At 44.3% G+C, this 27,569-nt stretch overlaps 1 protein-coding gene across 5 annotated transcripts in view; it reads right to left on the bottom strand.

Moving 5' to 3' along the window:
• Positions 1-7,156: 7,156 nt before the first annotated feature.
• Positions 7,157-27,569, bottom strand: part of LOC129833662 (nuclear GTPase SLIP-GC-like) — a 38,241-nt gene continuing 17,828 nt past the window's right edge. For 3 of the 5 annotated variants that reach the window (XM_055898380.1, XM_055898379.1, XM_055898381.1), the window contains 12 exons: positions 26,957-27,090; positions 26,682-26,861; positions 24,024-24,181; positions 23,830-23,935; positions 22,494-22,602; positions 21,893-22,026; positions 14,628-14,706; positions 14,291-14,375; positions 12,601-12,661; positions 8,442-8,532; positions 8,066-8,314; positions 7,157-7,958 (listed from right to left, as the gene is read on the bottom strand). In XM_055898380.1, coding sequence (XP_055754355.1) covers positions 7,948-7,958; positions 8,066-8,314; positions 8,442-8,532; positions 12,601-12,661; positions 14,291-14,375; positions 14,628-14,706; positions 21,893-22,026; positions 22,494-22,602; positions 23,830-23,935; positions 24,024-24,181; positions 26,682-26,861; positions 26,957-27,090 — 1,397 coding nt within the window. In that variant the 3' untranslated portion in view covers positions 7,157-7,947. The remainder of the gene's footprint in view (positions 7,959-8,065; positions 8,315-8,441; positions 8,533-12,600; positions 12,662-14,290; positions 14,376-14,627; positions 14,707-21,892; positions 22,027-22,493; positions 22,603-23,829; positions 23,936-24,023; positions 24,182-26,681; positions 26,862-26,956; positions 27,091-27,569) is intronic. The other 2 variants (XM_055898382.1, XM_055898383.1) reach the window with 1 other exon arrangement.

Genomic DNA, 27,569 nt, shown 5'->3' with positions numbered 1-27,569 from the left:
GCTGAGGCACTTTTCCTGCAGGTCTTCCGGCACTATGTTCTTCCAGAGGACATTGTTTCCGACCGTTGTCCCCAGTTCACGTTGTGGAGAAGCTGGGGGTCATGGGCAGCTTCACATCTGGGTACCGGCCACATTCTAACGGGCAGGTGGAGAGGACCAACTAAGAGCTGGGGAGGTTCCTCAGGAGTCACTGCCAGGACCGGCTGGGAGAGTGGGCCCGGATCATTTGCTGGGCCAAATACGCCCAGAACTCACTTTGACACTCCTCCACCTGGCTGACTCCCTTCCAGTGCGTCCTGTCCATTCAGGAAGCTGAGCCCCAGGTTTGTGGGGCACTTCAAGGTCCTCCGGAGGGTCAATGAGGTAACCTATCGTTTCATACTCCCCACCAATTCCCGGATCTCACCCTCCTTTCATGTTTCCCTCCTCAGGCCGGTGGTTCAAGGTCCCCTGACTGATGCCGTCCCCCATGACATCCCTGGACCTCCCCTGGACATCGAGGGGACCCGAGCCTATGCTGTTAGGTCCTTCCTGGACGCCCGACGTCGTGATCTTGGGTCCCGGTCGGTGGCGGACATCCTGGACCCTAACATCGTCCGGGATTTCCATCTCCACTGTCAGGACCGGTCCGCTCCTCGCCCAGCGGGCCGTCCTCCTGGCCAGCCTCGTCCTACAGCTGGAGCTGCGAGGTAGGGGGGGACGGGGACTATCACACCTACTCCTGTTCCAGCGCTCGACAACACTGGTCTACTAACCACCGGTCCTGGCAACCCACGTTGCGCGTACCTGCTCCCCATGATTATGCACACCTGGTCATAATTTTCTGCTTGATAACTCCCCCTTTCTTTAGCCCTCTGTTGTCATCAGTCATTAGGTGGTATGGTTTTCTCTCACGTTCTGCACGCTTCTCATGTTTGTTCTTTGTATTGTTTTGTTTATAAACTCAGCTTCTGCACCTGCTTCCTGACTCCCGGCGTATACTGTACGTTACACAAGCACTAACATTAGCTATTATTCTGCTTTTTACAGAAGATAACTGACATGTCTAATACTTTAACACTGATAGCCCTGCCCCACTATACTTTATTATGAGATTTTTTCTGACTATTTCACTCATCCGCTTTAATTCTAGTACTTTGATTGTCATTAACACACAAAAAATAACACTTAAAAACAATGAGAAAATAGTTATAATCCCTCTCACAGGGGTTGTTCAAGCCTACGGTTACTTATTTAATTGAATAGATGTATTGTAAATTGCTGAGAATGCTAACATACTTAAATGTAATGTGAACTACATAAGATTGCTTCATCAGCTTAGAGATATCTGATTGATTGATTAATTGATTGGCTTTATTAGATAATTAAAAGTAGCAGGCTGCACCAGCCAGAGACAACATTATATACATTAAACACTATCAAGGATAAAAAGGCGCAGGTCCTAATCCAGGCACTTGTCATCTCCCGTCTGGATTACTGCAACTCGCTGTTGCCCGGAGCCCCCTGCCTGTGCCATTAAACCCCTACAACTCATCCAGAACGCCGCAGCCCGTCTGGTGTTCAACTTTCCCAAGTTCTCTCACGTCACCCCGCTCCTCCGCTCTCTCCACTGGTTTCCAGTTGAAGCTCGCATCCGCTACAAGACCATGGTGCTTGCCTACGGAGCTGTGAGGGGAACGGCACCTCCGTACCTTCAGGCTCTGATCAGGCCCTACACCCAAACAAGGGCACTGCGTTCATCCACCTCTGGCCTGCTCGCCTCCCTACCTCTGAGGAAGTACAGTTCCCGCTCAGCCCAGTCAAAACTGTTCGCTGCTCTGGCACCCCAATGGTGGAACAAACTCCCTCACGACGCCAGGTCAGCGGAGTCAATCACCACCTTCCGGAGACACCTGAAACCCCACCTCTTTAAGGAATACCTAGGATAGGATAAAGTAATCCTTCTAACCCTTCCCCCTTAAAAGAGTTAGATGCACTATTGTAAAGTGGTTGTTCCACTGGATATCATAAGGTGAATGCACCAATTTGTAAGTCGCTCTGGATAAGAGCGTCTGCTAAATGACTTAAATGTAAATGTAAATGTAAAAACACAATAAGCCATAATGGCTTCTTTCCATTGTGGTCCTCTTAGACTGTGAGATGGCAAGTTGGCAAGATTGACCCATCATACTCGATGCAATTAAAAACAACAACAGTATCATCAATTACAAAGCTATACGACAAGTTACATCAATATCAAGAGTTTGTTATACAATGCAAAGAGGGATTATGTTTTAAAGTTCTGCCTCCATCCAGTGGTTGATGATTGATACAGGAGACAGGGTTCATTTGAGCCAGGGTTGGGTTTGATTCTGAATTCCTGAATTTAATTCAATTCAACCCATGAATGAAAATTTTAATTAGACACACCCCACAGAGGGTAGAATTGAATTAAAAGCAATTCAAATGAATTCAACTGAGACAAGAACGATAAGTCTCATTCCTTTTCTTTTGTATGTGAATACACAGAATCCTACTCGTTACTCGACATGCTTACGTCACTTTTGTTTTGAGCCGACTTCGCCATGGGCTTTTAACGGGGCACCTGGCTCACTCCTGGGAGGCAACACGGTTCCAAAACAAATGCAATCAACTTCACCCAGTGCAAAACACGGCTACCCAGGTGACCGCTCACTAACACACACAAACCACCTTGGTAGATGTCATTGGGTTGAAGCATTGGGAAATATAACTATGTTTTCTATTACTATTTGAAATAGGGAGGTGCTTTACAAAATCCTTACGGCGTTTGTTTTTCACCCGTCCTCCACTTGTACATTTATTTTGTCTTTTAATTCTCATTTTCGTATTGTCTTTTTTATGTCCAAATTAATCAATAAAATACAGACAGAATTGTTGACACAATAAATGCATATAATGCAAGAATGGTTCCTCTGTATGTCTCAGAAATGTAAAGCCATCTTGGCAAGGTAAATTGTTTATTGCTTTATTTACCTGTTTCTGTGTGAATATAATGTGTAAAAGGTTTCTTTCCCCTCTCTCTACAGGTTTCTCTTCTCCACTGAGCCCCAGTGCTCCATCTCCCTCCATGCAGCCTGTCTACCTGTGGGGGCGCACCTGGGGAGCCAGCAAGCCCCGGGGAAGGCTCAGTCAGATGCGTGTGTGTGTGCATGTGGTTGTACATGTACGTGTGGTAATCCCTCTTCTGTTTCCATTTCCAGAATCATGTTCTATATACACTACAGTACATATACAAATTATGTCCACATCCCTTCAAATTAGTGGATTGGGCTATTTCAGCCACACCCGTTGCTGCAAGGTGTATAAAATCAAACACACAGCCATGCAATCTCCATGGACGAACATTGGCAGTATAATAACGGCCTTACTGAAGAGCTCAGTGACTTTCAACGTGGCACCGTTATAGCCAGTTTGTCAAATTTCTGCCCTGCTAGAGCTGCCCCGGTCAACTGTAAGTGCTGTTATTGTGAAGTGGAAAAACATCTCGGAGCAACAACAGCTCAGCCGCGAAGTGGTAGGCCACACAATCCTACCACTTCAAAAACTAAATAAAGCCAAAAATGTCTTTCCATTGTGGTCCTCTTAGACAGTGAGATGGCAGGTGGCCAAGATTGACTCATCATACTCAATGCAATTAAAAACAACAGTATCATCAATATCAACAGCACAAAGGTGCAGCCAACAAGCAGATTCTATCTCAGTTTGTTATACAATGCAAAGAGGGATTTGGTCTAAAAGTTCTGCCTCCATTAACTGGTTGATGGTTGATGAAGGAGACAAAGCTTGTTTGAGCCAAAGTTGGGGTTGATTTTGAATTCCTTGATTTAATTCAATTCAACCCATGAATTTAACATTTGAATATGAATTAGACACATCCCACAGCAACCAGAATTTGAAATGAATTTGAATTATAGGAGGTAGAATTGAATTAAAAGCAATTCAAATAAATTCAACTGAGACAAGAAAGATATGTCTCATTCTTTTGACAATTTTTTTACCAAAACCAGACGTATTTGTATTTATTAGCAGCAGCTACTCTTCCTGGGGTCCAGGACATGTACCTTGAGCATGCGCTGACCAACTGGCAAGTGTCTTCAAATCACAGTTTATTTGTCACGTGCGCCGAATACAACAGTTCCTTACAGTGAAATGCTTACTTACAAATTATATATACAAATTATGTACCCCATCCCTCCAAATTAGTGGATTGGGCTATTTCAGCCACACCCTAACCAACAGTGCAACCCCCCCCCCCCCCCCCCCCCCCAGGGTGGCTGGGGTCTTTGACAATTTTTAGGGCCTTCCTCTGACACCGCCTGGTGTAGAGGTCCTGGATGGTAGGCAGCTTAGCCCCAGTGATGTCCTGGGCCGTACGCATTACCCCCTGTAGTGCCTTGCGGTCAGAGGCCGAGCAGTTGCCGTACCAGGCTGATGTAACCAGTCAGGATGCTCTCGATGTTGCAGCTGTAGAACCTTTTGAGGATCTGAGAACCCATGCCAAATCTTTTTAGTTTCTTGACCTGGGCTTTGCACCTTTTCTTTTCATCCTGACACACTCTGCAGTCCCTGCCTGTGACAAGCATACCCATAACATGATGCTGCCACGACAATACTTGAAAATACAGAGAGTTTCACTCTGTGTTGTGTTGTATTGAATTCGACTCAAACCTGTCATTTTTAATTTAGGCCAAAAAGTTCATTTATTTGCTACGTTGTCTTGCAGTGTTTAGACTTACATTTGAAATTTTAATAATTTAGCAGATGCTCTTATCCAGAGCAACTTACAGTTCGTGCATTCATTTTAAGAGGGCTAGGGGAAACAACCACATATCACAGTCATAGTAAGTACAAATGTTCCTCAATAAAGTAGATATCAGCAAAGTCAGTGCTAGTAAACAAGTCAAGTGCGAGTATTAGTTGGTGAAGGGCAAGGGGGTCATTTAATTAGCTGTTCAGCAGTCTTATGACTTGGGGGTAGAAGCTGTTAAGAAGTATTTTGGACCTAGATATTTAATTTTAAGCCATCATAATGTGAAGACTGCAAGGGTGTGTAGACATTCATTGGGTATATGTATCTGACTGTACATAATCATACACCTCCTTTAGCCTCTGAGTTGCGTACTCATCATAGGCCAGCCGTGACGTAAATGGATAAAAGCCTCCTCAAATCAAGCAGTAATCTGAGCCACTCGTTCATGTCGTCAACAAGGCAGCATTGTGCATCGTCCAGAAACAGACATCTCTTCCATAAAATATGTTTACATTTTAAATTAGTTTTCATTGGGAATGCAGACAAAGCGTTTTTATCAAAAGCAATTACTTTTGTGTGTGAATACACAAGCCTACTCGTCACTCCACATGCTTAATTACCTCACTTTTGTTTAGAGCTGACTTCACCATGGGCTTTGAACTGTGCACCCGGCTCACTCCTGGGAGGCAGCCCGGTTCCAAAACAAATGCAAAATAACTTGCAAAACATGGCTACCAACGTGACCTCTCACTAACACACACAAACCATTACCTTGGGGGATGTCATTGGGTTGAAGCATTGGGTGATATTACAATCTTTTCCATTACTATTTGAAATAGGGAGGTGCTTTACAAAATCTGCGCTATCTGACGTAAGACAATGAGGGGTGTGTGTACTGCAGTAAAACACTCTTATGGGGTTTTTCCAGATACAGACACACCTCAGAGATAGAGATCATTGTTTCCCATGAAGGAAGAGAAGTGAACACTTCTACTGGTCCTGAAAAATGGACATGTTTTTATAACTGCCCTTTTCTCTTTCTTGCTCACACACACCCACATGTTCACACACCCACATGTTCACGCACCCACATGTTCACACACCCACATGTTCACACACCCACATGTTCACACACCCACATGTTCACACACCCACATGTTCACACACCCACATGTTCACACACCCACATGTTCACACACCCACATGTTCACGCACCCACATGCATGCACACATGTATGCAGGCACACGCACACACACACAAACATATCCTTCCCTCTTTACATAATCGTTCTGTGATCCCTAGCTATAGCCTTTGCTATTGTAGCCTTTACAATGTCAAATGACCCTGCTGGTAGTCACATAGATAGTTGCCATGTAAAAAATTGTATTTTAAAGATATGTATTTCTAATATCATTTTTCAGTTGAAGGGCTTAGAGGACTCTCTCCCTCTGGTTCATGATGCTGAACTTTTCAAGGCTTTTATCAATCTCTGCTCTGTGTGAAGTCTGTAACATTTCAAAGTGGTTTGTGTGTGGTGTGTGCCGTTTTAATACATCAACGTGTTTTGCCGAGAAACGTCAAGGCCACATGACAGAACATTTACTATTAAAAGTACTATTTTTGTGTTTATTTTACACTGTACCAATAGAACCAAGCTTTGGTTTCAGATGGTCGGTTAACCTGCATGTTGGAGCTGTCGCTGACAGACAGGCCTATGTCTTTGGAGATCCTTTAGATTAGAAAATCCCACACACAGAAATGTAGCTGCCTTTCACATATAAACATGACTGAGCTATCTGAAAGCTGCCAGTGTATATTAGAGGATTTACAGAGAAAACATTGAAAATGAAAACCAAAGTAACTCACCAGTGTGCAGTAGCTATAACATCCTTATCTCACAGCAGTCTTCTTGTAGCCTGGCTGATGCACAGGCCCACGTGGTACACAGTGAGAGGAGAGCTTGTGGTATGAGCGTGTTAGCCAGGCAAATCTTCTTGCAATTCTGGGGCTTTTCATGAACCAGTGTAGCCAAAACTAACATGTAATTAACGTGTCATTCTGGGAGAGACTTTGATACTGACCTGGAGTAATTTTCTAGGGGGATTTGTATATTAATTACTGGCTCATTTATCTGCTTAAGCAGCACTACGTCACCATACATAGCCTTATGTAGCAGTGAAGGATTTCTGGTGTTGTTGTTGTATATAGATCGTCATTGCTGACTTTTTTTTGTAATTTGTTTGTTTAATACAATACATTTTGTAAATGTTTCCTGTTTATAGGCCTATGCATGATGAATTTATTGCAGAATCACCAATCATATTAAATGTTGATATTTAAATTGACTGTGTAGTATTCATGTGAGATATATATTATTTCTATGGTACTTTTAACATGTATTTTTATTGAGGAAAGAATGAAACAATGTGACATTCAACTCAGAAACATAAAATGTAAAAGGAGTTGAAGATATAATGATGATATAGAGATGACTTTGACTGAACAGAATGAATGATGAAATAAACCATGCGCCATAATAAAATCAGAAGTTAAGCTACAACAGAGATAAACACAATTCATGGGTATAATCAAGCTCACATCTAAAATAAAATGTTACAGACATGATCAACATTTTATCTTGGGTTGCACATTACTTCATGGCACTGTTTCCTCTGGTATTGTCCTCTGGTCAAATAAATTGTGACAAACTTTTCCACATAACATGATTGTATTATATACCAAATATTTAAAATAATGCATAAATCAATTAACAAGCATATATGCTACTCAACCTGTTTGTCCCTCTGTTGTCCTCAAGTATTTATGCATGTACAATGTTTTAACTAACATCATACTTAACCAGTTTTGGGTTGTCCCTTTCCCCTCACACATACAGTAAGAACACTAAAGATGGGTTTGATAAAAACAAAACACACAAAACATTCTGAGGAAAACAAAGTACTAGGCTATAGCATATTGCAAGAGCACAGATTTCAGTTTGCCACAAACATAAAGCCACAACAACAAAAAAAGGATGATAGAGCTAGTTGGTTATATCCCCCAACACCTATAGGGGCATTAGGAGGATAGTAACTCCGCTGCTGTCCCACAGCCAGTGAGACTGCTTGCTGCCCATTGTCCAGCACATGAGGACCAACCCAAGCCAGGTCTGTCATCAGGGGGAAGCTTAAAATGGGAGAGGAATGGGAAAATATATGATGTGTACTGTACATCACAATGCACACTATGTTTTAGGGTAATCACAGGGTGTAAATAGTATCTATTGTTCTTACCCAAGTCCTTGACAAGATTAGGTTCATTAGTTTGGAGAGCTGTGTAGAAGGCTGATTTAATCATTGGTCCTCCTGAGCGTAGAGCCTTGTACAGAACTCTCATTTTTTTCTCACTGGTCTCGGCTGCCTCAATATCCGAATACGTTTCATCTTGGATCATGTCCTCTCCCAGTAGGTCATCTGCTATAGCCATTACCATTGCAGCCCTCTTGATTAGTGCACTCATGTGCTTATCCACAAACACAGCATCTGGGATTTCAGTTGAAAGAGCCACTTAGTACAGTGTACAGAAGAAAGCATCAACTCGTATAGTAATGGTTGCGTAAAAAAATGTATTTGAACAAGCAGTACAGCCTATAGCAAGGATGGCTTTTACCTGCAAGAACATCCTTCTCCCTTTTCCTTTGTTTCTTTTTCTTCTTTTTCTTCTTTTTCTTCTCATCATTCCTGTTGTTCCTTAGTGGAACCTGTTGGTGGGAATCACACAGCCTAAAGGTAAAACTGGTGGGAGATTCTACAACTATTTAAGAGGTGAAACAGAAACAAGATATATCACTAACATCCTAACATCCTCTCCCTAATGTCAATATGCCTTGTCCATTGCTGTTTTGGTTAGTCATTATTGCCTTATTTCATTGTAGAGCCTCTAGCTCTGCTCAATACGCCTTAGCTAACCCTTTAGTTCCACCTCCCACACATGCGGTGACCTCACCTGGTTTAAATTATGTTTCTAGAGACTATATCTCTCTCATCTTCACTCAATGCATAGGTTTACCTCCACTGTATTCACATCCTACCATACCTTTGTCACTACATTATGCCTTGAATCTATTCTACAGTGCCCAGAAACCTGCTCCTTTTACTCTCTGTTTCGAATGTACTAGACGACCAGTTCTTATAGCCTTTAACCGTACCCTTATCCTACTCCTCCTCTGTTCCTCTGGTGATGTAGAGGTTAACCCAGGCCCTGCAGAGCCTAGCTCTACTCCTATTCTCCAGGCGCTCTCATTTGTTGACTTCTGTAACCGTAATAGCCTTGGTTTCATGTATGTTAACATTAGAAGCCTCCTCCTTAAGTTTGTTTTATTCACTGCTTTAGCACACTCTGCCAACACAGATGTCCTAGCCGTGTCTGAATCCTGGCTTAGGAAGACCACCAAAACCCCTGAAATTTCCATCCCTAACTACAACATTTTCCGACAAAATAGAACTGCCAAAGGGGGCGGAGTTGCAATCTACTGCAGGGACAGCCTGCAGAGTTCTGTCTTACTATCCAGGTCTGTGCCCAAACAATTTGAGCTTCTACTTTTAAAAATCCACCTTTCCAGAAACAAGTCTCTCACCGTTGCCGCTTGCTATAGACCACCTTCTGCCCCCAGCTGTGCCCTGGACACCATATGTGAATTGATTGCCCCACATCTATCTTCAGAGCTCGTGCTGTTAGGTGACCTAAACTGGGACATGCTTAACATCCCGGACATCCTACAATCTAAGCTTGATGGCCTCAATCTCACACAAATTATTAATGAACCTACCAGGTACAACCCCAAATCTGTAAACACGGGCACCCTCGTAGATATCATCCTAACCAACCTGCCCTCTAAATGCACCTCTGCTGTCTTCAACCAGGATCTCAGTGATCACTGCCTCATTGCCTGCGTCCGTAATGGGTCAGCGGTCCAACGACCACCCCTCATCACTGTCAAACGCTCCCTAAAACACTTCAGCGGGCAGGCCTTTCTAATTGACCTGGCCTGGGTATCCTGAAAGGATATTGACCTCATTCCGACAGTAGAGGATGCCTGGTTATGCTTTCCTCACTATCTTAAATAAGCATGCCTCATTCAAACATTTTTGAGCCAGGAACAGATATAGCCCTTGGTTCACTTCAGACCTGACTGCCTTTGACCCACACAAAAACATCCTGTGGCGTACTGCATTAGCATCGAATAGCCCCCACAATATGCAACGTTTCAGGGAAGTTAGGAACCAATATACACAGGCAGTTAGGAAAGCTAAGGCTAGCTTTTTCAAACAGATATTTGCATCCTGTAGCACAAGCTCCAAAAAGTTCTGGGACACTAAAGTCCATGGAGAATAAGAGCACATTCTCCCAGCTGCCCACTGCACTGAGGCTAGGAAACACTGTCACCACCGATAAATCCATGATAATTGAGAATTTCAATAAGCATTTTTCTACAGCTGGCCTTGCTTTACACCTGGCTACCCCTAGCCCGGTCAACAGCCCTGTACCCCCCACAGCAACTTGCCCAAGCCTCCCCATTTCTCTTTCACCCAAATCCAGATAGCTGATGTTCTGAAAGAGCTGCAAAATCTGGACCCCTACAAATCAGCCGGGCTAGACAATCTGGACCCTCTCTTTCTAAAATTATCCGCCGAAATTGTTGCAACCCCTATTACTTGCCTGTTCAACCTCTCTTTCATATCGTCTGAGATCCCCAAAGATTGGATAGCTGCCGCGGTCATCCCCCTCTTCAAAGGGGAGACAATCTAGACCCAAATTGCTACAGACCAATATCTATCCTACCCTGCGTTTCTAAGGTCTTCAAAAGCCAAGTTAACAAACAGATCACCGACCATTTCGAATCCCACCGTACCTTCTCCACTACGCAATCTGGTTTCTGAGATGGTCATGGGTGCACCGCAGCCACGCTCAAGGTCCTAAACGATATCATAACCTCCATCGATAAGAGACAAAACTGTGCAGCTGTATTCCTCGACCTGGCCAAGGCTTTCGACTCTGTCAGTCACCACATTCTTATCGGCAGACTCAACAGCCTTGGTTTCTCAAATGACTGCCTTGCCTGGTTCACCAACTCCTTCACAGAAAGAGTTCAGTGTGTCAAATCGGAGGGCCTGTTGTCCGGACCTCTGGCAGTCTCTATGGGGATGCCACAGGGTTCAATTCTTGGGCCGACTCTTTTCTCTGTATACATCAATGATGCTAATGGTTATTCTCTGATCCACCTCTACGCAGACGACACTATTTTGTATACTTCTGGCCCTTCTTTGGACACTGTGTTAACAAACCTCCAGACGAGCTTCAATGCCATACAACTCTCCTTCCGTGGCCTCCAACAGCTCTTAAATGCAAGTAAAACTAAATGTATGCTCTTCAACCGATCGCTGCCCACACCTGCCCGCCGGTACAGCATCACTACTCTGGACGGTTCTGATTTAGAATATGTGGCCTACAAATACCTAGGTGTCTGGTTAGACTGTAAACTCTCCTTCCAGACTCATATTAAACATCTCCAATCCAAAATTAAATCTAGAATCAGCATCCTATTTCACAAACAAAGCATCCTTCACTCATGCTGCCAAACATACCCTTGTAAAACTGACTATCCTACCGATCCTTGACTTCGGCGATGTCATTTACAAAATAGCCTCCAACACTCTACTCAACAAATTGGATGTAGTCTATCACAGTGCCATCCGTTTTGTCACCAAGCCCCATATACTACCCACCACTGCGACCTGTACGCTCTTGTTGGCTAGCCCTCGCTTCATATTCGTCGCCAAACCCACTGGCTCCATGTCATCTATAAGTCTTTGATAGCTTTGCTAGCTCACAGCTCACTGGTCACCATAGCACCACCCACCCGTAGCACGTGCTCCAGCAGGTATATCTCACTGGTCACCCCCAAAGTCAATTCCTCATTTGGCTGCCTTTCCTTCCAGTTCTCTGCTGCCTGGATGACTGGAACAAACTGCAAAAATCACTGAAGCTGGAGACTCATACCCCCCTCACTAATTTAAGCACCAGCTGTCAACGCAGCTCGCAGATCAATGCACCTGTACATAGCCCATCTGTAAATAGCCCAACCAACTACCTCCTCCCCATACTGTTATTTATTTTGCTCCTTTGCACCCCAGTATCTCTACTTGCACATTCATCTTCTGCACATCTATCACTCCAGTGTTTAATTGCTATATTGTAATTATCTTGCTACTATGGTCTATTTATTGCCTTACCTCCCTTATCCTACCTCATTTGCACACACTGTATATAGACATTTTCTATTGTATTATTGACTGCATGATTGCATGTTTGTTTATTCCATGTGTAACTCTGTGTTGTTGTTTGTGTTGTTGCAGTTGTAAATGAGAACTTGTTCTCAACTAGCCTACCTGATTTAATAAAGGGGAGATAAAATAAAGAAATGACAAATGGTTTTCACCATTATTTATGGCTACCATAGCTATGGATGACAATGGCATGACAATGCTCCCATCCACAGGGCACGAGTGGTTACTGAATGGTTTGATGAGCATGAAAACGATGTGAGCCATAAGCCACGTCCGTTTCAGTCACCAGATCTCAAACCAATTGAACACTTATGGGAGATTCTGGAGCGGCGCCTGAGTCTACGTTTTCTACCACTATCAACAAAACACCAATTTATGGAATTTTGTGTGTGAAAATGGTGTTGGATTCCACCAATAGAGTTCCAGACACTTGTAGAATCTATGCCAAGCTGTCCTATTTAGACACTTTATGTTGGTGTTACCTTTATTTTGGTAGTTACCTGCTCAGATGTCATTTCCTTCCCCGAGGTGTCTTCTAGGAGACTAAAATTATTTAAAAAAAAAAGTTCTGTAAGTAATTGAACTCAGAATAAATACTAAATAAATAAATAAAAGACCAGTAAGCTAATTGTAAAGGCAATTCATTCAGACTCTTTATAGAGGACAACACAGACATACTTAAGAATACATAATCATAATGGTATAAATGCCACTGTCTAGTCACTTTCCATCAACTCTGAAAAACAAAAAACACAACATCATAGTTTACTTGGACTTTTGACAGCTTAGGGCAAAATTCAGTCTGTATTTCGGAAGATCAGTGTTATAGCGCGATTTAAAAGTAAAGACAATTTCAGAAAACTAGCTTTAAAACTGCAGCATTTTCTCTCATCCTCATGGCAAACTTTGTAGAATAGCAGGGAATCAGTTCAGGGATTCTTCAAAGTCGGGACAATACTTGTCCGGGAGGGAAGCTTTATTTTTATAGTAATAAAAAAAAAAATCCTTGCAGTATTTGAGTTATAAATTACGTTTTGGTCGGGCCTACCAAATGGCATCACTACAGACCCGGGTTCGATCCTGTATCACAAACGGCCATGATCGGGTGTCCCATAGGGCGGCGCACAATTGGCCCGGCATCGTCCGGGTTCGGGGGGGTTTCGCCGTGGGGGCTTTACTTGGCTCATCTGGCTCTTGTGGCGGGCCGGGTGCCTGCAGGCTGACCTCTGTCGTCAGTTGAACGATGTTTCCTCCGACACATTGGTGTGGCTGGTTTCGGGGTGTTAAGAAGCGCGGTTTGGCGGGTCATGTTTCGGAGAACACATGACTTGACCTTCGCCTCCCGAGCCCTTTGGGGAGTTGCAGCGATGAGACAAGATCGAAATTGTGGGTCAAATAAAATACAATACAAAATTATTCATCATTCTAAGGGCTCCCATTTTGGCTGTAGTGTTTCCATGCGCATGGCCGAGAGCGCGTTCTTTTTGTTAATCTCCAGTAAAGACAATAACGATTCTCAGTCTTATATTTAATTGTTTATTTGCGTATTAGGGTACCTAAGGATTGATTATAAACGTTGATTGACTTGTTTGGATAAGTTTATTGGTAATGTTTGGGATTCATTTTGACCGATGGAAACCGAGTGGATTATTGACTTAAGCGGGCCAGCTAAACTGAGTTTTTATGGATATAAAAAATTTATTTAGCAAAAAAAAGGACCATTTGTAATGTAACTGAGGCCTTTTGGAGTGCCAATAGAGGAAGCTCTTCAAAGGTAAGGCATGAATTATATCTTTATTTCTGACTTGTGTCCCCACCTGCCTGGTTGAAAATGATTGCTATGCATTTGTGTGCTGGGCGCTGTCCTCAGATAATCGCATGGTTTCCTTTCGCCGTAAAGCCTTTTTGAAATCTGACACCGCGGCTGGATTAACAAGAAGTTAAGCTTTATTTTGACATATTGCATGTGTATTTTCAAGATTGTTAAATATTTACAATTCTGTAGTTTGAATTTGGCTCCCTGCACTTTCACTGGATGTTGGTCAGGTGGGACGCTACCGTCCCACCCATCCTAGAGAAGTTTTAAAGCGCGGCTCATCAGTGTTATGGATTGAAGCTACTTTGTTTCGGACTTTCTAATGTATGGTTTTATGTGGAGCAGTGAGTCTTTACCATTTCTCATCTTCAACATCTGTGATGGGTTTACCCATCATTTTTTCATAGGCACTCTTCACTATCTCATAGTGCTCAGATATATCTGTAACAAAGAAAATACATTTTTTTTATTTTTTAGTTTTTCTAACCTTACCCTAACACTTACTTTAACCACTCACTAACATGATTTTCCTTCCTTTACTACTACTACTGGTATGTCATTGACATTTGGTATTGTAATTGACATTTTCAGCTGGAAATTATACATGTATAACCTGGAATATTATATATGTATTTGAAGCAAACAGACAGCATCCAATCCAAAATGTGATGGAAACAAGTGTATTTGATTTACCTGGGAGGGGTAGCTCATTGTGGAGTGACTGCTTCATAGCTTCTTTTAGTTTAGACCTTATTTCCTGCACAATGTATTCCTAATGGAAGTAAAAAGGAGACGTAATAAACATTTTCTTCAGTTTTTTTTAAAGAAGATCAGAATTCCAAGGACCTTTTGTGTTTTATAATTTTGACAATACTGGGGTCCTGCCACAAACATATTTTTATATCCTTATGACATTGTGTGTACATTTTCATTAAACATATAATTTAACAGCTGATCACATACACCTACACACTTGCTAAACCAAACCATGTAACAAATTCCAATAGTGTGTTTTCATTCAAATAATTGGGTTTTCTCTGAGACAATCTCTATTTTGGCATGTTCCACGTCATGTTTGTCCGACATCTAGTAAGATGTTAAGGGATGGTTCACCCAAATTACAAAATGACATATTAGTCTCCTTACCTTGTAAGCAGTCTATGGGCAAGGCATGACAGCAATCCATGCATTTGTTTTAATTACCACTGGCCACTGTTTCAATGCTAAAGTTTTTTGCATTCGTGGCACGATGTTAGTCAATGGTACCAATATTAGCGTTTTCGGTCTTCCTGTCCAAATCATCCCAAAGTATCTAAAAATTGATTGTGTAACTTAATGAAGTTACTTATAGATGATTCAGACTTCAAGTGTGCAAATTTAAATTTGTCCCTCAGTTTTAAAGGGAAACTGGATGCAAAAACTATAGAGTACATTCCAATACAGAGTTTTGTGAGATTTGTGTAACTGAGGTCATCACGACTTCCGCCGATGTCGGCTCCTCTCCTTGTTCGGGCGGCGATCGACGTCAAAGGGCTTTCTAGCCATCGCCGCTCCATTTTTCATATGCCCATTTGTCTTGTCCCATACACACCTGGTTTTCATTTCCCCAATCAATCTACTTGCATTTAACCCTCTGTTCTCTATCATGTATTTATGTGTTATTGTGGTGTTTTATTACGCGCTTTACTTTTGTTATGTTCCGTGTTTTGAGTACGTTTGATTTATGTAGTGCTCTCGTGTTTTTGGAACGAAAATAAAAGTGCGCCTGTTAACATTACTCTGCTCTCCTGTACTCTGCTCTCCTGCACCTGACTTCGCCTCTAGTACACCCCTTGACAGAATTACACAACTCTATTGAGTAAGCAGGAGCAGGTAGCCCGGTTAGAGGAGTCGAGGAGCGCATCCAGGAACATTCGGCCATGTTACAACATCTTGGTGCCATGATGGATCGCGTTGTCCAGACCATGGACCGCTGGGAGAGACAGGAAGTTTCTCCAGTGCCTCGACCAGTACAACCGGAGTTGTCTCCACCCGTTCCATCCGGAGAGAATTCCAGTGGGATACGTCTCTCCCTTCCCAGGGAGTATGATGGAACAGCAGCACAGAGCCAGGGATTCCTGTTACAACTGGACCTCTACCTGGCCACTGTGCACCCAGCTCCCTCGGGAAGGGAGAGAGTGGCTGCCCTCGTCGCCTGCCTCACAGGAAGAGCGATGGAGTGGGCAAACGCCGTGTGGAGAGAAGGAGACACGGCGTCAGACCACTTTGAGGAGTTCACCCGTCGCTTCAGGGCCGTCTTCGACCATCCACCCAAGGGCAGAGCGGCGGGGGAAAGGCTCTTCCATTTGAGGCAGGGGACGAGGAGCGCCCAGGACTTCGCCCTGGAAATCCGGACCTTGGCCGCCGGAGCAGGCTTGAAAGACAGGGCCTTCATTGACCACTATCGATGCAGCCTATGAGAGGACGTCCGACGTGAACTGGCAAGCAGGGATGCCACCATTTCCTTTGACCAACTGGTGGATTTGTCCAACTGGTTGGATAACCTGCTGTTCACCTGCGGACGTCCAGAGGGGGCTCTGACGGTTCCATCTTCCAGCACCCCCGCTCCGGTGCCCATGGAGTTAGGAGGGGCTGCTCATAGGGAGACTGGAGGAGGAGCCATCACGTGTGCCATCTGTGGCCGCAGAGGACACACTGCCGGTCGGTGACGTGTTGGTTCCTCTGGGTCGAGGCAACAGGCAGGGCCCTCTGGCGTCACCCCAGGTGAGTTTGCACCACACTCATCCAGAGACCTCTGTTGATCAACTGTTTGTGCCTGTTTGTTTCCCTGAGTTTTCCCCACATTCCCAGCATAAGGCGCCCGTCGATTCAGGCGCAGCTGGGAATTCTATCGACAGAGCATTAGCCAGTAGGTTAGGGATCCCCATTTTTCCTATTGTTAGACCCTTCCAGGTACATGCTCTAGATAGTCGACCATTAGGGTCTGGGCTAATCAGGGAGGCCACCATCTCCTTGGCCATGGTTATAAAGAGGAATCATGAGGAGAGAATCGGTCTCTTCCTCATTGACTCTCATGCGTTTCCTGTGGTACTAGGCCTTCCCTGGTTGGCTCTGCATAACCCCACTATTTCCTGGCAACAGAGGGATCTCACGGGGTGTTCGCGAGAGTGCTCAGGGAGGTGTGTAGGGGTTTCCGTTGGTGCTACCACAGTGGAAAGTCCAGACCAAGTCTCCACCGATCTCGCCTTCTGTAAAAAGAAGACAAATCAATTACCACCTCATTGACGGGAGGATTGTGCGATAAATCTCCTGGCAGACGCTGCGCTTCCCAGGAGTCACGTGTATCCCCTGTCGCAAGCGGAGACGGTGGATATGGATACATATGTCTCTGAATCCCTGCGTCAGGGGTATATTCGGTCCTCTACTTCACCCGCCTCGTGTTTCTTTTTTGTGAAGAGGGATGGAGGTTAACACCGATGCATTGACTATAGAGGTCTCAATCAAATTACTGTGAGGTACAGTTACCCGCTACCTCTTATCACCACGGCGATTGAGTCAATGCATGGGGCGCTCTTCTTCACAAAACTGGATCTCAGGAGTGCGTATAACCTGGTGGGTATCCGGGAGGGAGACGAGTGGAAGACAGCGTTCAGTACCACCACAGGGCATTATGAGTACCTCGTCATGCCGTACGGGTTGATGAATGCTCCATCAGTTTTTTCCAATCCTTTTGTAGACAAGATTTTCAGGGACCTGCATGGGCAGGGTGTAGTGGTGTATATCGATGACATTCTGATATATTCCGCTACACGCACCGAACATGTGTCCTTGGTGCGCAAGGTACTTGGACGACTGTTGGAGCATGACCTGTAAGTCAAGGCTGAGAAATGCCTGTTCTTTCAGCAGGCCATCTCCTTCCTAGGGTATCGCATTTCCACATCAGGGGTGGAGATGGAGAGTGAACGCATTGCAGCCATGCGTAATTGGCCGACTCCCACCACGGTAAAGGATGTGCAGCGATTTTTAGGGTTGCCAATTACTACCGGAGATTTATCCGGGGTTTTGGCCAGGTTGCTGCGCCCATTACCTCACTGCTGAAGGGGGGTCCTGTAAGGTTGCAGGGGTTGGCTGAGGCGGACAAGGCTTTTGGGCAGCTAAGAGCTCTGTTTACTTCGGCTCCCGTGCTGGCCCATCCGGATCCCTCTTTGCATTCATAGTGGAGGTGGACGCGTCCGAGGCTGGGATAGGAGCCGTGCTCTCACAGCACTGGAGCACGCCACTAAAACTCCGCCCCTGTGCTTTCTTCTCGAAGAAGCTCAGCCCAGCGGAGTGTAACTATGATGTGGGGGACCGGGAGTTGTTGGCTGTGGTTGAAGACGTGGAGACATTGGCTTGAGGGGGCTAAACACTCTTTCCTCATCTGGACTGACCCCCGCAACCTGGAGTACATCCGGGCAGCGAGGAGACTGAATCCTCATCAGGCAAGGTGGGCCATGTTCTTTATCCATTTTGTGTTTACCCTATCCTACAGACCAGGTTCCCAGAATAAGAAGGCAGACTCACTGTCCCGGCTGTATGACACAGAGGAGCGGCCCATGGATCAGACTCCCATACTCCCGGCCTCCTGCCTGTTAGCGCCGGTCGTGTGGGAGCTGGATGCGAACATTGAGCAGGCGTTGCGTACAGTGCCCGCTCCCCTTCAGTGTCCCGTTGGGCACATGTACGTTCTGTCTGCTGTCCGTGACCAGTTGATCTATTGGGCCCACACGTGTCCCTCCTCTGGTCATCCGGGGGATCGGTTGGACGGTGCGCTGTCTGACTGGGAAGTACTGGTGGCCCACTTTGGCTAAGGACGTGAGGGTTTATGTCTCCTCCTGCTCGGTGTGTGCCCAGTGTAAGGGTCAGAGACACCTGCCCAGAGTTAAGTTACATCCCCTACCCGTTCCACAACGACCTTGGTCACATCTGTCAGTGGATTTTCTAACAGATCTTCCACTTTCACAGGGAAACACTACGATCCTGGTCGTTGTGGATCGTTTTTCTAAGTCCTGTCGTCTCCCCCTCTCTGCCCGGTCTTCCTACGGCCCTACACACTGCGGAAGCCCTATTCACTCACGTCTTCTGGCACTACGGGGTGCCTGAGGATATAGTGTCGGATCGGGGTCCCCAGTTCACGTGGAGCGTTCATGGAACGTCTGGGGGTCTCGATCAGCCTTAACTCAGGTTTTCACCCCGAGAGTAACGGGAAGGTAGAGAGAGTCAACCAGGAGTTGGGCAGGTTTCTGCGGTTCTATTGCCAGGACCGGCCAGGGGAGTGGGCAGCGTTCGTGCCCTGGGCCGAGATGGCACAGAACTCGCTTTGCCACTCCTCCATTAACCTCTCCCCCTTTCAGTGCGTATTGGGGTACCAGCCGGTTCTGGCACCGTGGCATCAGGGTCAGACCGAGACTCCTGCGGTGGACGACTGGTTTAGGCGCGAGGAGGAGACATGGGAGGCCGCCCGTGTCCATCTCCAGCGAGCCGTGCGTCGCCAGAAAACCAGCGCGGTCCGTCACCGCAGTGAGACGGGTCTGGCTCTCGACCCATAACCTGCCCCTCCGCCTGCCCTGCTGAAAGCTGGGTCCGCGGTTTGTGGGGCCATTTAAAGTCCTGAGGAGGGTGAACGAGGTATGTTACAGATTACAGCTTCCCTCTGATTATCGTATTAACCCATCGTTCCATGTGTCTCTCCTCAGGCCGGTGGTTGCTGGTCCGCTCCAGGAATCTGAGGTGCGGGAGGTCCCTCCGCCCCCTTTGGACATCGAGGGGGCCCCGGCGTACATCGTTCGTTCCATCCTGGATTCGAGGCTTCGAGTGGGGGGCCTTCAGTACCTTGTGGAGTGGGAGGGGTAAGGGCCAGAGGAGATGTGCTGGGTTCCGGTTGCAGATGTTCTGGATCCTGAACTACTGTGGGAGTTTCACCGTCGCCGGCCGGATCGCCCTGCCGGTGTGCCGCTGGAGCCGCGCGTCAAGGGCGGGGGGGGGGGGTCATGTCACGACTTCCGCCGAAGTTGGATCCTCTCCTTGTTCGTTCGGCGATCAACGTCACCAGCTTTCTAGCCATCGCCGCTCCATTTTTCATATGTCCATTTGTCTTGTCTTATACACGTCTGGTTTTTATTTCCCCAATCAATCTACTTGAATTTAACCCTCTGTTTCCCATCATGTATTTGTGTGTAATTGTTTCATGTTATTGTGGTGTTTTACATTTACATTTAAGTCATTTAGCAGACGCTCTTATCCAGAGCGACTTACAAATTGGTGCATTCACCTTATGACATCCAGTGGAACAGCCACTTTACAATAGTGCATCTAAATCTTTTAAGGGGGGTCGGGGGTCAGAAGGATTACTTTATCCTATCCTAGGTATTCCTTAAAGAGGTGGGGTTTCAGGTGTCTCCGGAAGGTGGTGATTGACTCCGCTGTCCTGGCGTCGTGAGGGAGTTTGTTCCACCATTGGGGTGCCAGAGCAGCGAACAGTTTTGACTGGGCTGAGCGGGAACTGTACTTCCTCAGTGGTAGGGAGGCGAGCAGGCCAGAGGTGGATGAACGCAGTGCCCTTGTTTGGGTGTAGGGCCTGAAGGTACTGAGGTGCCGTTCCCCTCACAGCTCCGTAGGCAAGCACCATGGTCTTGTAGCGGATGCGAGCTTCAGCTGGAAGCCAGTGGTGAGAGCGGAGGAGCGGGGTGACGTGAGAGAACTTGGGAAGGTTGAACACCAGACGGGCTGCGGCGTTCTGGATGAGTTGTAGGGGTTTAATGGCACAGGCAGGGAGCCCAGCCAACAGCGAGTTGCAGTAATCCAGACGGGAGATGACAAGTGCCTGGATTAGGACCTGCGCCGCTTCCTGTGTGAGGCAGGGTCGTACTCTGCGGATGTTGTAGATCATGAACCTACAGGAACGGGCCACCGCCTTGATGTTAGTTGAGAACGACAGGGTGTTGTCCAGGATCACGCCAAGGTTCTTAGCGCTCTGGGAGGAGGACACAATGGAGTTTTCAACCGTGATGGCGAGATCATGGAACGGGCAGTCCTTCCCTGGGAGGAAGAGCAGCTCCGTCTTGCCGAGGTTCAGCTTGAGGTGGTGATCCGTCATCCACACTGATATGTCTGCCAGACATGCAGAGATGCGATTCTCCACCTGGTTTTATTACGCGCTTTACTTTTTATGTTCCGTGTTTTGAGTACGTTTGATTTATGCAGTGCTCTCGTGTTTTTGGAACGAAAATAAAAGTGCGCCTGTTTACATTACTCTGCTCTCCTGCAACTGACTTCGCCTCTAGTACACCCCTTGACAACATTTACATTAGGGTTGGATTTGGATTAAAATAATGCCAACCTTATACTCTAACACAGGATTGTTTATGCCTAGGGATAATTATCTGTACGAAAAAACAGCTGCGTTGATTCACTCTATCCAATCATAGCAGCAAACCGTGAGAGAGAACTGCCCATTATGCAGCACCTCGGACTTGTTAACATTGGCGATGTCTTGTCTTATGTTGAAAGAACACGTATCCCCTAAGTCCTTTATGGAGAGGCCACTTGCTGATGTGTTTGATAGTGATCACTCCAGTCTGCCACTGTTTTGGACAAAATTAGAATTGAGACGATGCGCACTTGCATACCAACTGCCACTTGTCAATATTTCACAATTCTAAACCCATTCGCGAGCACCTTGTGTCCCCTGCGGCCTGTTCTGTAACATGATTCGCTATGAAACTCTTACGTGAACTGAACTCTGTTACATTACCTGTTTTCAAAAGTCAAATCAAATTTTAAATGCAGGTGAGCTGGTTCTACTCTTTTTGGGAATTATCTGGTGTTTTGTGGTAAACTGAGTGTGTCGAACATAAGACCTATGGTGCCCATATTAGTACTTCAATAATTGAATTGGAACAGTGACATAAGTGTCCTACGCTGAGCTTGGTTAGGAGCGTCAGCATCTTCCCCTTAGCATCGTGGAACATGGTGCTCTTTGATGACTCAATGTGACTCTCGAGAATGTCCTGCATTCTCTTTAGGGATCCTTTCCCATGTACATTTGAAGCCTCTAAAAATCAGAAAAAAAAAGTTTACAAAGTAAGTTATGTAAAATTATGGTTATGAGGTCACTGGGTCACTGCTATCCAATGATTGTTAAAGGCATAGTTCAGCCAATTGACATACAGTATTTAGTGATTTTTCCTTACTTTGACAGCATTCTATGGACCTTGTAACTGCAATCCACACTTTTGGTTTTGTTAAACTATCAACGGCCAAAAAACTATTTAAGCATTTTTCAGACATAAAACCAATCTCAACCATTTAGCATGTTTAAAATATAATGCCCAAATCATAATTTGCTGGCAGTGGCTTGTTGAACAGAACTAAAGTGTGGATTCCAGTCACTCCTTGTGCACAGATTGTTTTCAGGGTTAAGGAAAACATTTCTAAATTTGTGGAACTATTGTTTTATGATTGCTATTGACATGCATATTAAAGGTAATTATAGTGACAGTATGATACTGACAGACTGACCTGTATAGGAGGGGAGCATGGAGGTCATGATTGACTTGACGAGCGAAGAGTAAATTTCCTTCTTCCTCTGGACGATCTCATGTTTAAGATCTGCCTTCAATTTGTGTTCCTTTTTGACACCAGAAAAAATACTATTATGAATATTAGTCTTCTTAACATTACACTTCACTTGACCGCCATTATTGGAAGGTCAGAAATAATTACACTGGTGGCAAGCAGAGCATAGCACAGTACATCCAAGGGTGTCATTAAGGGGGGGGGGCATTAATGATTCATGCCTAAATATAGCTAGCTAGATAGCTTGCTAGAACTGTTTGGCCATATTGACCATCGTTATGTTTGGAGGAAGAAGCCGAAGAAAGCCGAAGAACACCATCCCAACCGTAAAGCACAGTGGTGGCAGCATCATGTTGTGGGGGTGCTTTGCTGCAGGAGGGTCTGGTGCACTTCACAAAATAGATAGCACCATGAGGAATGACAATTATGTGGATATATTGAAGCAACATCTCAAGACATCAGTCAGGAAGTTAAAGCTTGGTCGCAAATGGGTCTTCCAAATCGACAATGATCCCAAGCATTCTTCCAAAGTTGTGGCAAAATGGACAACAGAATCAAGGTTTTGGAGTGGCCATCACAAAGCCCTGACCTCAATCCTATAGAAAATGTGTGGGCAGAACTGAAAAAAATGTGTGCGAGCAAGGAGGCCTACAAACCTGACTCAGTTACACCAGCTCTGTCAGGAGGAATGGGACAAAATTTACCCAACCTATTGTGGGAAGCTTGTGGAAGGCTACCCGAAATGTTTGACCCAAGTTAAACAATTTAAAGGCAATGCTACCAAATACTAATTAAGTGTTTGTAAACTTCTGACCCACTGGGAATGTGATGAAAGAAATTAAAGCTGAAATAAATCATTCTCTCTACTATTATTCTGACATTTCACATTCTTAAAATAAAGTGGTGATCCTAACTGACCTAAAACAGGGAATTTTTACTAGGATTAAATGTCAGGAATTGTGAAAAACTGAGTTTAATTGTACTTGGCTACGGTATGTAAACTTCCGACTAACTGTAGGCAAAGGATGAAGGTGGAAACTAGAATCTGTACAATTGTAGTATAGAGCAGCAGAAGCTTATAGATAGTACATTTAATAACACATATTGTTCAGTACGTTATTTTAACCTGAAACATTCTGATTTCTATGTTAGGGGCCCAATAGTTTTTTCTTCTTCAATGGGCCCCAAAATTCTGACAACGCCCCTGGTACCATCTATGATACAATTTCACAGTTAACTACCAACCAAATGTACATAACACAGTTGTATTTCCACAAACCTCAGTTTTGAGGAATGCCAGCCGAGGAAACATGGTTTCTTCATCATGGCGCTCTAAGAGGATGCTGAAATTATCAATCTTTGCAGAGATAGATTTCTGAGATTTCCTAGAAGACATGATGATAACCGTGTTATTCAAGTGGTGGATCTTTGCCCCAATAAATGTGTCTGTAAGGCACGTAGAACATAACTTACTTGAATGTTTTTGAAAACATATTTTTAATGGCATCGCACAGAGAGCTACTCAGAGAAGCATTCATGTTGGTTTTTACTCCATTTGTTGACCTGCAGAACCCCTGGCCATTGCATACAGCTCTCAGCGTCTGGTGGTACCCCCCTCCTCCTTTTCCTTTCTGAAAAAACATAAAACTATCATAATTTTGTCAGATTGGAGTTTTCCTTATTTCATCTTGTTCTAAGAGCAGCTCTTTCCTCCATGGAAAAAACAAATGTGATTGGCTAAGGTTTGGCAAGAAATGCATTCCAAGTAATTCCAATTAAGTTTAGAGTTAGGGGTTGGGGTGGGATACGAACCAGGGACCTTAAATGAGATTTCATCCAACCAATCACATTTGTTCGAATCAAATTTTACTTGGCACATGCTTCGTAAACAACAGGTGTAGACTAAAAGTGAAATGTTTTCAATACAGAGAGAGAAAAAATAAATAGAAACATAGTAACACAAGTAATAGATTAATGATAACTTTGCTATATACGCAGGGTACCAGGACCAAGTCAATGTGCAAGGTAATTGAGGTAGATATGTACATATAGGTTGGGATAAAGTCACTAGGCTACAGGATAGATAATAAACAGTAGCAGCAGCGTATGTTATGAGTCAAAAGAGTTAGTGCAAAAAGGGTCAATGCAGATAGTCCAGCTAGCTATTGGTTAACTATTTACCTATTTAGCAGACTAACAGTGTAACGTTCGTCTAAGTCGTCCTCCTCCTCAGACGAGGAGAGGCGAGAAGGATCTGAGGACCAATAAGCAGCGAGGTATGCAGACATAATGAATTTATTAAAGGAAAGACGAAACACGAAGAACACTTGAATAGATTACAAAATAACAAACGACGTAGACTGACCTGAACATAAGAACTTACATATAGACGAAGAACGCATGAAACAGGAACAGACTACCTAAAACGAACGAACATACGAAACAGTCCTGTGTGGTAGACACAGACACAGGAACAATCACCCACAAACAAACAGTGAGAACAGCCTACCTTAATATGGTTCTCAATCAGAGGAAACGTCAAACACCTGCCTCTAATTGAGAACCATATCAGGCAACACATTAACCCAACATAGAAACACATAACATAGACTACCCACCCCAACTCACGCCCTGACCAACTAAACACATACAAAAACAACAGAAAACAGGTCAGGAACGTGACAAACAGTCTAGCACACTATTGACCTTGAGAAAGAGCTGCGTTTATAACAAGGTTTAATAAATTACACTCAAACAAGATTGAATAAACAGCGCTCAGATCAGTGGAGACTCCATCATTGAGCACCACACTTTTAGGTAAAAAAGGTTTTTGGAGGCTTGCCTGTTTTGTTTGTTATTTTGGCATTAATACGTGTCACATATCAGTTTGCAAACAATGTAAAAACATTTAATTGAGTTAATAAAGCTGCATACAAACATGGTCTCTTTTTTGCTTTCTTGAGTAAGGCAGCTCCAAAATGCAGATGTTTTAGCCTAGCTCAGGGCTTTCTGTGGTGGTGGGGCTAGACAGCAGAAAATACAGAGCGTTGCACCTGATTGGCTCATTTTTCAGTCATGATTGGTTCAATTTTCTGTCACTCATGGGACAGTACGTCATCCCCAATTCTAAGGTTAGAGCTCGAAAATGTTAGCCCCTTGTAACGCTCCTCCTCTTCGTCTGATGAAGAGTAGTCAAGATCGGACCAAGGTGCAGCGTGGTAAAGTGTTTATTATAAATTTAATGAAATACGAAACACTCTGCAAAACGACAAACGAACAGTTCTGCAAGGTGACATACAATAAACAGAAAACAACTACCCACAAACACAGGTGCAAACAGGCTACCTAAGTATGATTCTCAATCAGAGACAACGATCGACAGCTGCCTCTGATTGGGAACCACACCAGGCCAAACACATAGAAATACAAAACACGGACAACATAGAACACAGGACATAGAATGCCCACCCCAACTCACGCCCTGACCAACCAAAATAGAGACATAAAAAGGATCTCTAAGGTCAGGGCGTGACACCCCATGGCTTCTGACATGGAGTTATATTAGAAGTGCCCATCCAAGAGGCTCAAGGTCATTGGCCACAGATAAAAAGGTTCTAACTTGGTGGTGCGCAAATAGCCTATAACCTGTTTTAGAGAAATGTAATCATCGAAAATTGTAAGAGCTTTCATTGTCTGTTTATATACCCCATTTATTATCCTATGGTTCTGACGTGTACAGGGAGAACACTGTAAGAACGGCCCATGTTCTGAATTCTGTCACTGTACATGTGCTGAACAAATAGTTATATTGACTACGTCCGTCGTTGCGTTCTCATTATTGTCTTAAATCGAAATTATGGATTGCTTCTTATCCGCTTGTCGCCCCCTTATGCTATAGTTTGTACATCTCAATTGTCAGTAGAAACCACATTTGTTTAAGCAAGTCTGCCATATCAGCTATATTTTATGTGTAGTGGCTTTGCTTGCATGCATCCCACTTTTTTTTGTTTGTTTGCCCCACCAAGATGTACATGCTAAAATCGCCACTCGCTCAGATCAAAATTGAATAAGTCAAATTCCACTGAACCCTGCTAGAACCTTATGGCCCAGCCTAAGGTATCATTGACTTACTGGTGCTATCACTTCCTCCTTGGCTCTTGTCACACATGTCTTCTCTGACTCTAGCACTCCGGCTGAAAGGCACTTGTCAAACTCCATGTGAATGTCTGACATGAACTGGTCAATGTTCTGGAGCTCATCTTCCAGCCTTTGTTCTAGAAGCTTGTGCAATTTTTTTTTTTCGGTCTCCATCTTAAACACAACAGAGAACAACCAATCCGTAAATATATTGAGATGGATGATGGGTACATTCATTTAAAAAAAGGCTAATGCATTAAAGGCAATACCGATTTGGTGATCCCATGGTTTACCACGTGGACCATGGAGAGGATCCCATAGGCTCCAATCACATAGTCTCTCATCACTTTTTCTGACCGTTGGTCATTCAGGCTTTTCAGCAGAGCTCTCAGCTCAGGTATCTCTGAAAATGAGATGCATTTTGTCCTTTTTCTGTTAATGTACAATAATCTTTAGGTCAACAATCATTGTATGAGCAAAGAAAGCTGTTGTTAGATTCATATTCAGGTTGAGTATATTACTTTAGAACAATTTATAATAACAGCCCCAACTCCAATAGATTAGGAAAGAGATGGTATTTGCAAACTGTGCCGGTTTTACTTTCGGTCTTGTTTAACCTTTTAAACCTTTACCATACCCTGACACTTACCCTAATACATATTCATTATACAGTACCTAACCTTTCAAGGTTCTTGTGTCCTAGAAGTCATTTGCATAAGTTTGCCAAAAAAACATTGCATGTAAATGTTTTTTCAAAAGTTGTATTTCAATGTTTTGCTAAAATGTATGTGAAGTTTAAAATATATATATATTTGCAGTTTTTTTTTGCTGTTTGCAACAAACAATCGGTTTGCACGTATTCCTATTGGAGGTTTTGTTGCA

The sequence above is a fragment of the Salvelinus fontinalis genome, chromosome 34 (genome assembly GCF_029448725.1).
Source record: "Salvelinus fontinalis isolate EN_2023a chromosome 34, ASM2944872v1, whole genome shotgun sequence".
NCBI lineage: Eukaryota > Metazoa > Chordata > Actinopteri > Salmoniformes > Salmonidae > Salvelinus > Salvelinus fontinalis.
The sequence above is the reverse complement of the archived record's forward strand: the minus strand, read 5'-3'. Positions and strand labels throughout refer to the sequence as shown.